At 40.9% G+C, this 14,320-nt stretch overlaps 1 protein-coding gene across 2 annotated transcripts; it reads right to left on the reverse strand.

The window, feature by feature from the left end:
• Positions 1-1,382: 1,382 nt before the first annotated feature.
• Positions 1,383-10,926, reverse strand: LOC107374615 (oocyte zinc finger protein XlCOF6-like). 2 transcript variants are annotated; one of them, XM_054738329.2, is made up of 3 exons: positions 10,712-10,926; positions 10,449-10,561; positions 1,383-3,439 (listed from the first exon to the last, which is right to left on the reverse strand). In XM_054738329.2, the coding sequence occupies exons 2-3, from the start codon at positions 10,456-10,458 to the stop codon at positions 1,590-1,592; spliced, it is 1,860 nt and encodes a 619-aa protein (XP_054594304.2). In that variant the 5' UTR covers positions 10,459-10,561; positions 10,712-10,926; the 3' UTR covers positions 1,383-1,589. The 2 variants fall into 2 exon arrangements, with proteins under 2 accessions (XP_054594304.2, XP_054594303.2); XM_054738328.2 differs by having other exon boundaries at positions 10,705-10,890.
• Positions 10,927-14,320: the final 3,394 nt, after the last annotated feature.

Genomic DNA, 14,320 nt, shown 5'->3' on the forward strand with positions numbered 1-14,320 from the left:
AGTCCCTCTAACCACCACCAGCAGGCAAGGTGGGTTAAGTGTCTTGCCCAAGGACACAACAGCAGCATTCTTTGGTCGGAGCCAGGATTAAATCTGCAAACTTCTGATTATTGGACAAGCCACTCTTCCTTCTGAGAAACTGCTGTCCCATGAACTAATGAACTGAACTGTACTGGAATGTTTACTTTGTGAAGTGCTTTGAGACGACTTTTTTTGTGATTTGACGCTAATATGAATAAACTGAATTGAACTGAACTGCTTGTGAGGCGGACCATAGCAGACTGTGGTCAGATATGAAGTGACCATTTAGAGCAAAGCTAATGCTGGTAAGTCCTATTTGCCAAGATTTTTTTTTTTTTACAAATTTCAACTATATAATGGGGCGACAGTGGCACAGGAGTTAAGTGCTCGCCCCATAATCGGAAGGTTGCAGGTTCAAGTCCCGCTCAGTCTGTCGCTGTTGTTGTGTCCTTGGGCAAGACACTTAACCCACGTTGCCTGCTGGTGGTGGTCGGAGGGACTGGTGGCGCCAGTGCTCGGCAGCCTCGCCTCTGTCAGTGCGCCCCAGGGCAGCTGTGGCTACATTGTAGCTCATCCCCACCAGTGTGTAAATGGATGAATGACTGATTGTGTTGTAAAGCACCTTGAGGGGTTACATGACTCTAGAAGGCGTTAAATCAAATACAGGCCATTTACCATAATCATCTGTAACTGTAACACTCTTCCTGAACTCGTGCCAAGATCAACAAGTCTTGTTAGTGTGACTGCAGCAGTATGGCTACCTGTGTTAGCTCCAGTAAAGAGAAAATAAGTCATTTGGGAAAGCTACGACATGCTCAATGGTTGGATCTAAAAGATAATCCACATATTCCAACAATATATCCTCCCGAGACTGGCAGAACCTCAGTAACCTCCTGATTTACTACCATAGCAACATGCTCAACTAGCGGACAACTGCAGCACTACTGCGGTCAAAAAGCATATGGGTAGCACTCATACTGGAAGCTATCTTTTTTGGTTGTGCTATTTCATAACATCGAAATTTTTAAAAATCCACCTTTGGAAAGCCAATTTTTTAGCTATGGTTATAGAATTATTATTACTATTATTATTATTATTATTTTACAATTTCTTTCAAAGTAAATTTCCCTCTGACCAGTTAATTAAAAAAAGGGAAGTTGCGCTTTCAAGTCCACTCATTGTTGTTACGTTTAATCATGGTCCACTTTGGCAGAAAGCTGTATAATAAGTCTCTTTGTCTTACACTCACGAATGGAGCTGAGTGGGGGGCAGAAAACGGAAGCCCATAGACATTATTTTCAGATGTACCAGTGTTTAATTAATAAATAAAAACACCAAATGTGCTATTTCATCAGCTCAAGAATTGGGATTAGCTCCCAAAACTCCCCACTCTCACTCATTATCACTGTAACACCTTAAAAACCATGGAAAAACCTGGATGTCTAAAATAGTAAACATAGCAGGTCCTGGGTCAGAAGTAGCACTACAAAAAAATGCAGTTCTAACAATCACGTGTCCGTGTTGTTTGAAATCACAATTTGAATCAGAACATAATATATCGTGTAGCCCTAGTGGATGCTAAGGTGATTGTTTAAAGTTTTCTGTCGACTAAATCTTTTTCCACATAACTCACAAGCAAAAGGCTTCTGTCCTGTGTGGACTCTCATGTGACTGTTTAAAGTCGCCTTATAGCTAAATCTTTGTCCACAGAGCTCACAAGCAAAAGGCTTCTGTCCAGTGTGGACTCTCATGTGACTGTTTAAAGTTGACTTCAGGCTAAATCTGTGTCCACAAAGCTCACAGGTAAAAGGCTTCTGTCCTGTGTGGACACTCATATGACTGTTTAAATTAGTCTTGTGGCTAAATTTCTTTCCACAAAGCTCACAGGAAAAAGGCTTCTGTCCTGTGTGGACACTCATATGACTGTTTAAATTAGTCTTCTGGCTAAATTTCTTTCCACAAAGCTCACAGGCAAAAGGCTTCTGTCCTGTGTGGACTCTCATGTGACTGTTTAAAGTTGACTTCAGGCTAAATCTTTGTCCACAGAGCTCACAGGCAAAAGGCTTCTGTCCTGTGTGGACTCTCATGTGACTGTTTAAAGTTGCCTTATAGCTAAATCTTTGTCCACAGAGCTCACAAGCAAAAGGCTTCTGTTCAGTGTGGACTCTCATGTGTCTGTTTAGAAGTGTCTTTTGGCTAAATCTTTTTCCACAGAGCTCACAAGCAAAAGGCTTCTGTCCTGTGTGGACACTCATGTGACTGTTTAAAGTTGACTTCAGGCTAAACCTTTGTCCACAGAGCTCACAGGCAAAAGGCTTCTGTCCTGTGTGGACACTCATGTGACTGTTTAAATTAGTCTTCTGGCTAAATTTCTTTCCACAAAGCTCACAGGCAAAAGGCTTCTGTCCTGTGTGGACACTCATGTGTCTGTTTAAATGCGTCTTTTGGCTAAATCTTTTTCCACAGTGCTCACAGGTAAAGGGTTTCTGTCCTGTGTGGACTATTTTGTGTCTGTTTAAATGTGTCTTATGGCTAAATCTTTTTTCACATAACTCACAAGCAAAAGGCTTCTGTCCAGTGTGGACTCTCATGTGTCTGTTTAAAAGGGTCTTTTGGCTAAATCTTTTTCCACAGAGCTCACAAGCAAAAGGCTTCTGTCCTGTGTGGACTCTCAGGTGAATGTTAAAACTTGATATTTTTCTAAACATCTTTCCACAGTCATCACAACTAAATGATGTACGCTCTTTATAGACTTCCCTACACAAGTCTACATGCTTCTTCATTCTAACACACTTCTTACTAACCAAACATTCTGAAGACCTTATTTCTGAATGACTCACTCTCACATGCCTCTGGAGAGACCACTTGTGGACAAATTGTTTACCACACTCAGGGCAACTAAACAATTGGTTGACAGTCTTGACATCTGACTCAGAACAACTGTTTGGAATCCAGTTATTGCCTCCGTCTCCAGTTTCATGTCTAGAGTCTGACAGCTCAGAGTCTAGAGTCACATCATCATCATCATCATCTCCACTAACTTCAGTTTCTGAAGAATCAGATGTCTGTTCAAGAGGGTTCAGATCAGGGTTCCTGCTAGTTTCTGCTCCCCCGTCAGTCTCTGCGTCCACCTGGTCGGCTGTGCTGCTGGTTGGAACATCTCTGTCTTCTATTTGCTGTTGATGAAGCTGTGAGACCAGAGGTTTCTCTTCATCATCCTCACTCTTTATAGAAACAGCAGTAACAGGAAACCCGACAGCTTCAGTCTCCTCCTTCAAACAGAGATGCTCTCCCTCCAGACGGGTCCAGAGCTCCTCCTGTTCCTCCTTTATTTGGAGGTGTTCTGGGTCCTGCAGGTCCACACCAGCACTCTGTTCTTCAGGAGCTTCTTCTTTAACTTGCACCCCCTGTTGAACATCTGTAGAAAACACATTAAATGTATTACAGATTGATGTAACTTAATATTTACACATACAATTTAACAGTTGTATTATTTTACATCACGTCTCCCTTTAGGGAAAATAATTTTTTTGTACTCACCTCCCTACTCTGTGTTAGTTACATGCGCATGAATGCTCTCTCTCTCTCACACACACACACACACACACACACACACACACACACACACACACACACACACACACACACACACACACACACACACACACATCAAGTAATGTTTCTATGGTTACATTGAGATTTCTTAGTAAATATTCTATTTGGGGAGAGATAAAGTTTATTGTATTTATCTTAGTGAATCTATAATTAAACGGGTAAACTAGTAGTAGCACATTCAATGTCAAAGAACGTTCATGTTATTATCTGGAGAGGGAGAATGATTAAATGGTTAGCAACAGTGTTCAAGACGATGGCCCCCTCCATGAGGGCACCACAGCTCAGCAGAACATCATTGTAGCTTCTTCTGGGGAGAAAAACACTTAGAGAATAAATAAAGTTAACAGCTGAAATAGCAGGAAATAATACAGTTAAAGAGCAGATTGTAGAAGAAAGTAGTCGAGTGTGAAAAGTGGTCAGTGTGTCCTCCAGCAGTCTAAGCCTATAGCAGCATAACTACAGAGATAACTATGGATAACCTAGCCTTTTAGATGGAGGCATGTTGGAGGCAGGGCAGGGGAGAGCCATCTTTACAGACTGTTCACTCCACCTCCGTCTACTCCCCCACCTGTCCAGATCTAGGCTAACATTAGATTTTAATAGGCCCCATCAAATAAAAATGTTTTAAGCATTTTCTTAAAAGTAGATAAGGTGTCTGCCTCATGGACTAAAGCTGGGATTTGGTTCCACAAGAGAGGAGCCTGATAACTAAAAGATCTGCCTCCCATCCTATTTTTAGATATTCTGGGAACCACCAGTAAACCTACAGTTTGAGAGTGAAGTGCTCGGTTAGGAACGTATGGAACAATCAGATCACTGATGTATGATGGAGCTTGATTATTAAGAGCTTTATATGCGAGAAGAAGGATCTTAAAATCTTTTCTGAATTTAACAGACAGCTAATGTAGGGAAGCTAAGACAGGAGAGATATGATCTCTCATTTTAATTCTCTTCCGAACTCTAGCTGAAGCATTTTGGACAAGCTGAATACTTTTAACTACATTCTGTGGACTTCCTGAGAGTAATGAATTACAGTAATCCAGTCTTGATGTAATAAATGCATGAACTAGTTTTTCAGAATCACTCCTGGAAAGGATGCATCTAATCTTAGCAATATTCCGAAGGTGGAAAAAGGAAATCCTACAAACCTGTTTAACCTGGGATTTGAATTACATGTCCTGGTCAAAGATAACACCAAGGTTCCTTACTTTGTTCTCAGAGATTAATGTAATGCCATTCAGGTCAGACGATTGGCTAAGCAATTTCCTTTTCTGGATTTCTGGTCCAAAGATGAGAACTTCAGTCTTGTCTTGATTTAAAAGCAAAAAGTTTAGAGTCATCCATTTTTTTATGTCCTCAAGACAAGCCTGTAATCTAACTAACAGATTAGGTTCATCAGGGTTAATGGATAGATATAACTGAGTATAGTCAGCATAACAGTGGAAGTTTATCCCATGCTATCTAATGATTTTACCAATTGGGAGCATATATATATAGTAAAAAGAATTGTTCCAAGCACTGAACCCTGTGGTACTCCACAAGTTACCCTGGAGTATGAAGAAGATTTCTCATGTACATTTACAAAACAATATCTATCAGACAGGTAGGATTTAAACCAGCCTAGTGCTGTTCCTTTGATCCCTACAACATGTTCAAGTCTTTCTAAAAGAACATTGTGATCAACTGTGTCAAAGGCAGCACTGAGATCTAACAAGACTAGAACAGACACAAGATTCTTATCTGAGGCCATGAGAATATCATTTGTAACTCTCACTAATGCAGTTTCAGTGCTGTGATACTCTCTAAAACCAGACTGAAATTCCTCAAATAAATCATTAGTGTTTAAATGCTCACATACTTGGATGGCCACTATTTTCTCCAGGACTTTGGATAAAAATGGAAGGTTAGATATTGGTCTATAATTCATTGGGTCATCTGGATCCAGAGAAGGCGTCTTAAGTAAAGGTTTGATTACAGCAACCTTAAAATCCTGTGGTACATATCCATTTACTAAGGATAGATTGATTAGATCTAGAATGGGGGCAGTAACGAAAGGAATGCATCTTTAAAGGGACTTTACGGAGTTTTGAATTTTTATGCTCGCGATTGCCCCCTCAGGCCAAAAGCGTAACGGCAGCTTCAATAGTAGGCTCGTGCACGAGGCATGCATGCTGTACGTGCACACCCCTTAACGAAAATAACAGCTGAGACAGTCAGCTCCGTGTGTGTGTGTGTGTGGCCCGGAGGACAGAGGACAGTAGAACGCGCAGCTAATTAATTAAATAATTTGGTTCTGTACATTTATCTTCAGCACAGCCAACAAAGGTTTAAGATGGGTCAGTCCGTCAGCTTCACATTGCGTCCCTTCCCTTGCTTGAAAAATTGTTCCAAAATGAAAGTTGAACCCACATCTTTTTTATCTGTGAATTCAATGCCGTTCGGCGAGTCTCAAATAAAAATTTGGACATCTTACTGTAAAAAATATACCATTAATGCAAAAAATAAGCACTAAATAAATTTTGTTCACATCAAGATTCGAATCCAGATCTCCCGCATGGAAGTCCATCGTCTCACTAAGTGAGCTAAAGCACCCATAACGTCTTTCGTATCTGTAGCTTTCATATCCTTGATGACAGCTGAAACAACGTTCAAAGAACGGTTCAGAGTGAAAATGGCTATTTTGTTGCTAATTTGCAGGAAATATCTAGAAGAAAGTAGCTAAGGGTCCTCAGAAATGCATCTAGGTTCATCACTAGTCGCTGAGTTGGCACTACCTCACTCTCTGCTGCTAAAGCTACTGATAGCAAATGCTACGGGTAGGGCTGGGCGATATGGACGAAAACGTATATCTCGATATCTTTTTGCTGAATTCCGATATACGATATATATCGATATTTTTCCTCCTGTAAAATATTTACAAGTTAACTCACTTCAAGCTGTCTTGAGAAATTACATACATGAATCAGTAGATAAAATGCATAAAAATGTATTGACTCTTGTCAAACTTTAACCTTAGTGCCTATTCTCTACCAGTTTGAGCTTTAGAAACACTGGTACAGCTGTCTGTTAACACATACACAGTTGGGAGCTAGAGGTGTATCAAATGTCCCATAGGCACTTTTTATTTATATATTTATAATTAATGTACAATTATTTAAATTTCATCTAGAGGTGGCCCATATCGTATATTTATTGTCCAGAGAAATAAAATATATCATGTTAAGCTAAATTTATGATGATGTAATTGCATCTACGATCACGTGGGTCATGCACAGTGGAGTTAATAGTAATCAGGGCAAACCTGGCTGGAATCTAACCGTACTGATTTATATCAGCGATTATACTGTAATGACTCAGAGTCTCTGGTTGCTCTTTTATGGGGATTATTTTTGGGCTTCTGTCGCCGTAACCCATGCCTTACAAACTCTTAACTTTTTCAACAGAATCGCTCGTAATGGAGTATTTACTAGCATAGCTAACCAGAGCGGAAAAAACGGAACCGGAATAACATTTCTCACCCGTTGAGCTCGCCTTCAAAATAAAACGTTAACCCTCTAGTTTACTATTAAACTGTTACAATACGTTTGAGGTAATTTGGCCACTCTGACTATCCGTAGATGTTTCCCGATTACACAGGGGAGGGAGGGGTTTGGTTCGTCTCCGCACGAGCAGAATGGATAAACAGAACTCCGTTGGTGTTGAACGTCCCCAAATAATTAAAAACCAGGACGCTAAATGCAAAGTTTAGAGCAGCACATTCACCCAGAGGCTCTCAGATAGAGAAAACTTGTGAGAATACACGTAATAACCGCTTAGAGACGGAGCAACATGTCGCTAGCATTGCGGCTAATAGCTAGCATAGCAGTTTGACCAGTTATATCGATATAAAGATATAAAGTCATCTTATATCTTGTTTAAAAATTATACCGATATTTTAAAAATATCGATATATCGCCCAGCCCTAGCTACGGGCAATGCCTGAGCGTGAATGTGCATGAAGCAGCCTGCTCGACCCGAGCAGCTCAGCTCAACTCTCTTTTTCTGTGATTTTACAGAAAAACCGAGATAAACAGGCAATTACAGTAAAAATGCCAGGGCTCACTCTACAGGACCAGGGCATTGCAGGAGAATGTATGAAGAAGAAATGTATTATTTCTATACATGTTTTGGCTGTCAAACTTCCATATTGCCCCTTTAAATAATTTGGTTGGGATTGGATCTAAGTTGAAGGTTTAGAAGAAGCTAATATTTTTGATAACTCTTAAAGCTCAACTAGTTCAAAATGGTTCAAACACAGATGAGGTTCTACAGTTACCTCAAATGCTGCCTCACTTACTGAGGAAGAAGAAATCACATTAGGGAGGATGCTAATGATTTTGTTTCTAATAGAATTGATTTTACTCGTGAAAAATCCCATAAAGTCGTTGCTGCTGAGGGCTAAGGGAATATATGGTTCAGAGCTATGATTCTGTGTAAGTTTGGCAACAGTACTGAAAAGAAATTTTGGATTATTCTTATTCTCCTTAATAAGCGATGAAAAATAAGCAGTTCTAGCTTGTCGAAGCTTATTTTTATAAAGAACACGACTATTTTTCCAGGATAAGCAGGACTCCTCATGGTGCGTAGAGCGCCATGTTCTCCAATTTTCTAGAGTTTTGTTTTAAAGTTTGTAAATGAGAATTAAACCAGGGAGCCGCCTTCCTGTCTCTAATTACCTTCTTTTTTTAAAGGGGCAACATCATCTAATGCCACACGTAAAGAGGAAGTAACATGATGAACTAATGCATCAATTTGTGAGGGGCTAGAAATGAAAATATTGCCCTCTGCCCTCAGAGGACAGTAAAGATGGAACAGTTGATTTAAAAGATGCAACAGCGTTGTCAGATAGAGACCGACTATAGTGAAATTTACTTTCATGTCTCGAGAACTCAGTTATAAAACAACTCAATGGTTATCAAGGTCTGATCAATCAGGAAACCTGTGGGTCAATGTTCTGCCCTGAACTTTGCATGTGGCTCCTGGTTTTGTTATTAGGAAGTTCGTGTTTCAGCGAGCCTTTTCACTGTGGCTGCCATTGAGTTCTGCTTATCCTGCTTGTGTGGAGAGACGGGCCAAACCCTTCCCCCATGTAATCAGGAAAATGCTATAGAGAGCCTCAAACATATTGTAACATATTTGAATAGTTAACGTTAGTGTTTTATTTTGAAAGTGAGTTTGGCGGGCGGGTTAGGTTGTTCTGGTTCCAGTTTTCGCTGCTTTGTTATTCTAGGAAATGCTCCGATGAGAACAATTGTGTTGAAAAAGTTACGTTAAAACCCAAAAAAAACAAAAACAAAGTTAAGTTTCTAGAAACTCTTTCAATCGCAGTTCAACAACCCAATATTAAAAGTATTATTTTGCAGCCTAAATGTGATTTCTCTCATCTTAGGGGCTCGACACACGGGAGGCGACAAACGACCGCGATCAGCGAAATTCGTCGCTGTCGCTTTTATTACCTGACACATGGGAGGCGACCCGCAGTAGCGACAAAGCCGTTTACGCGTTCAGTTCCATGGCGAAATTGAAACTTCCGTTGTTTTGTTTGGCTGTGTCAGGTTGGAGGGAATTAAGGTTATTTAAGCGGTTCAGAGTTAATAAAGCGGTAGATATGATGTTTCACAAGGTGCTGCTAGAGTTATGTGAAATCTTACTTCTGATGTTACTATATAAAACATAATAATAATCAACTTCTCCTTCATGTTTGCTCGGAGATGTACGGAGCATCCTGCCCGCTCATTGGTCAGTGAATGAAATCTCCGTTGATTGGTCCTCGTCCGAGCGACAGCGATGAAAAGTTGAAAATATTTCAACTCTCTGGGATCGCGTCGCTGGGTCCCCTGTGCACGACAAGTGCACAAGCACAAAATTTCACACGCGCGTTTTTCGCATTTCGCTTAGTAGGACGGAGACTATCGCTTTGTCGCGCATGTCTCATTGAAAATGAATGGAGGAGAGGCGATGTCGCCTCCCGTGTGTCGAGCCCATTAGACTGAAAATGATATGAAGCCATCCTTTCTTTTAAGGATCATTTCTTTTGTGACTGTTTTCACAAATACGATTACAAAATCTTCTCAAAGATGATTGATAACCCGATTTTATTACATTTTATCAAACTTTGGGCTGCACGGTGGTTCAAAACACTAAGCTCCAGCTGAAATGTTGCTTTTTATTCTTATTATGTGCTATGTTTACCTGTGGAGTTTCCATCCGAAGACTCAGACACTTTTTGTGGGTTCACGTCTAAAAATAAATACGTTGACAATCATGCAGTGATGTTTTTGCCATTATGCAACATTGCTTTGGGATAAGTGGTCTTTTACATATTTAGAATGAGAATATTACAGTCACTTTAACAGAATTGGCATCTTAATTTTATAAAATATCTACAAATAAATATTAACAGTAGAATCAAGTTGTTTCGTTCTTACAGAGTATTCGAATCTAATCGTTTTGAATCTAACGGGTCTTTAATAAAAGGATATAGTTTGTAAAATGGAATCATAACCTGTGAATCTAGATTCATATCGAACCTTTGATCACAGAAAGATGTGCAACCCTTCTGCCTTTCTCCTGTTTTAGAGCCAACATAAAAATAAAATCAATCCAACAATGTGATTTAGTACTAGTTCACTTTTACTGGTTATTTTGTAACAGAAACAGAAGCTGCTGAAGAGGACAGAACAGGTTTTACAGCAGAAAGTTCATATTTGGTCATGGCCCCGAGAAGCTGTGGTGAAGTCCTTATTTACATATCTGAAAGGTGGCAGCCCTACCTGTGTCCATGCTGTCCAGGTCCAGGTGGTGAAGAACACACGATGAATCAGTCCCAGCTGATGGATGATCCTGAAGTGGTAGCAGGTTTTCTTTAGCCGTGTTTAGCTAACAGCTGCAATAGAAACAAAGCAGGAGAGCTGATTAAGATGCTGCTTCAGAACAACGCAGGAGATTAAAGATCCAACGCTTTGGTTCTGGCCAAAGGAACAGCAGCAGATCCAGAGGGCAGGAAGTCTAGAGAAAAGCTTTTCTGACCCACAACCTGATTCTGGAGCTCCGATTGTCACGAAGACCGCAGAATATCTTCTCTGGTTCTGGAAAGAACTCCACCAAGTTGTTGAGGAGGAGAAGACAGTTTCCACAGCCTGGTGAGAAGATTTCTGCAGCAGCAGCAGTTAGTCGCTTTAGCTGATCAACTCTCCCAGAGACTGAAGTGAAGACATTTTTACTGCAGAGCCTCAAATATTCTCCTCACACACCAGAACAACAAGCTAGCTCTGTTAGCAGCTTTCGGTTTCTGCTTTTTCCGGTGGTCGGTGACCAGCGTAAAGGTGCACTACCGCCACCTGCTGGAACAGAATAAAACACACCTGGCTCTCATACATAACTTCCGCTGGTGGTTTTTTAGACAAAATATTTGTCGTAATGTTTTTTGTTCCTCTCTCCAAAAGCACCTGGCTGCAGACCTCCACTGTCAGGCTGCTTCCGGTGGAGGCTTCACTGTCAGGACGGGAAATGCACGGGATACATTACAAAATAAAACGGCAAACATACTTACGTTTGTAATTGATAGGTTTCAATATAAAATATTACGTAAAATCTATTAATTATTTCTCTATAGTTCATATGTAGCTGTCATTTAACTTGCTTACGGTTGTAATTTTTCTAAATGAATTAACGAATGGCCGGGATAGGTTTCAACATAAAACGCTAACATACTTCCGGTCGTCATATTTCTAAATAAAATACTGCTCGCTGTTTCGGTTGAATCGCTCTCCTCACAAACACGTTTATTTTTTAATATTACGTCTTAGATTCTGACAGAATTTATCATAATGACCACGTTGTGCAACAGTAAAGGAAAACTGACAACACACAACAAAAATGACAAACAAAACTAAGGTTTACTAAATGAATGACAACTATATATGACTATAGAGAAATTACTGATAGATTTTACGTAAGATTAAAAAATAGATGTGTTTGTGAGGAGAGCGATTCAACCCAAACAGCATTCGGGATTTTATTTTAGAAATATGACGACCAGAAGTATGTTAGCGTTTTATGTTGAAACCTATCCTGGCCATTTGTTAATTCATTTAGAAAAATTACAACCGTAAGCATGTTAAATGACAACTACATATGAACTATAGAGAAATAATTGATAGATTTTACATAATATTTTATATTGAAACCTATCAATTACAAGTGTAAGTATGTTTGCTGTTTTCCGAAAGTATGTTTGCCATTTTATTTTGTAATGTATCCCGTGCATTTCCCATCCTAACCGTCCTGACAGTGGAGCCTGCACCAGAAGCAGCCTGACAGCGGAGGTCTGCAGCCAGGTTTCTCTCGTTTTTTTAACGGTTTCGTCAAAAGCCCCGAAAAAACAAGTACACTACATTTTCTTATACTTCTGACCCATAACCTAATTGTTTAAGTGAAGGTATAGAACAGATTGCTGCGCTCAAAAGGAACAGGAAGTGCATCCTAAGATGATTTGGTCATGATAAAATTCATTTCAGTTTATTTATAAAGCGCCAAATCACGACAAGAGTCGACTCAAGGCACTTCACACAGTAAATATTCCAATACAGGTCAGTGCATTAAGCCAATCAGTAAAAAGTTTCCTGTATAAGGAACCCAACAGGTTGCATCAAGTCACTGACTACACACACACACACGCACGTGCACGCACGCGCATGCACGCACACACACACACACAAACATACCGTAAATCCTCTAATACAGGCCCGGGCCTGTATTTGACTCAAGCTCATCAAGCTCCAGGCCTTTATTGGAAGGAGGGCCAGTATTAGAGGCAGGCCTCTATTTCTATTTTAGCAAAATGAACTAATGGTTCGCTGGAGTGTTTGACAATTAAAATTGCGCCCACATTTTCAAAGTTAAACACATTTCTTTTAACAACGGTAGTTTCTACTTCAGCCCTCCCCCCCTCCCCCTTCGCAGCGGCCGCAAATTCACTGATGCGCCTGCAGCCTCTCGGAGTTCCTGCTGCTCTAAACATTAAAATAATTATTTCATTTTCTGTTCCTCACTTCTGATGACCTTCAATGGTGTCTGTTTGTTGCAACAGCAGGTACAAAAACTAACTTGTTTTTATTTGACTATTTTTCTGTCCTGTCTGTTTATTATCTTCCTGCATCTCCTCTCAATCCTAAAGAAAAACTGCTACCTGGGTTCATATATATTCACCTCATGAGTTACCTTTGAACTGCAGTTCTAAAAGATCTACCGACCACAAAAACAGTGGAGCGCTCCCTGTTTGGCGGCCGTATCAGTGATCAGTGCGTCGGAGGAAGGTGATGCGCGCAGCGCCCCGCTCCACAGCATGCAGCGAAACGCATCAGGCGCAAATAAAAGACAGAAAACATTAAAGGAAATGAACTGACATGAACGATCGCGTGTTAAATTAGTTTTTGAGATGGCGACACCTGATTGTTACTGTGGCCGTGCGCAGGAGGCAGATCTACCGACCGCGAAAACAGCGGAGCGCTCCCTGCTTGGAGGTCGCATCAGTGATCTGTGCGTCGGAGGACAAGTTGATGCGCCCCGCTCCACAGCAGCGATACACATCAGGCGCAAATAAAAGACAGAAAACATTAAAGGAAATGAACCGACATGAACGATCGTGTGTCAGTACCTACGGTCTGGCACAGCGCGTTGCCCCCCCACCCCCCCGAGCGCAGGAGCTTGTCACCTGCTGACAGCAGGCTGCTGTCTTTTCCGAGGGCTGCATCTTGCCGGTCATTATCACGTGACAGCGACTAGTTGACGACAGGCATAAAAAGTCACTATAGTGAAGTTGACTAGTTCATACACCCCCTACTGCTGCTCTCCAGTGTTCTGCAGCATAATCAGCACGTTCTCTTTGAACTTGATAGTGTAATGACCTGGCTGGGGTTGTAAGCCAGGTGCATTCTGGGTATTGTGTTATATGTGTTTCCTATCGTTCTGCTAGTTACTATGTGCTGATTTGTGTGTTGTGTGAGTGTTATGTTAATGTAAGCCACAGGGAAGGTGATGTGTGTTATGTGGAGCGGGTTGAATTAGCATGGTTAACTGACACCGTGACTCTGTGTGGTAGGAGCGTGATAGAGGATGTGTCTGTAGCATTGAAGAAAAAGCCAAATAAAGGACTGTGTGAACCTCTATTGCCTCCTGCTGGTTGATTTGGGGACTATAACCCTGCCGCTGAGACGCTCATGCTTGCTTGTTATCACATTCCACCCGGTCACAATAAGAGACCGGCCATTATTCACCTCCGCTGACTCTGACACCGGCCAAAATTGGAGACCCGGCCTTTATTTGAATGCCGGCCTGTATTAGAGGATTTACGGTAAATACCAAGTAGTGTTTCTATGGTTACATTGTGACTCCTTAGTAAATATTTTATTTGGTGAGATATAAACTATTGTATTTATCCTAGTGAATCTATAATTAAACAGATAAACTAATGGTACCAAATTCAATGTCAAAGAAAGTACACACACTCACACACACACACACACACACACCAACAATGGGTTTCTTTTGGGTACACACAGCCACATGCCCAAAGCCCTGACACCTAAAGCACATAAAAGGAGGTTCCTCAAATGCCCTAACTGAGTAGTTGAGCAAGCCCAAC

This window comes from Nothobranchius furzeri, chromosome 2 (assembly GCF_043380555.1).
Source record: "Nothobranchius furzeri strain GRZ-AD chromosome 2, NfurGRZ-RIMD1, whole genome shotgun sequence".
NCBI classification, from domain to species: domain Eukaryota; kingdom Metazoa; phylum Chordata; class Actinopteri; order Cyprinodontiformes; family Nothobranchiidae; genus Nothobranchius; species Nothobranchius furzeri.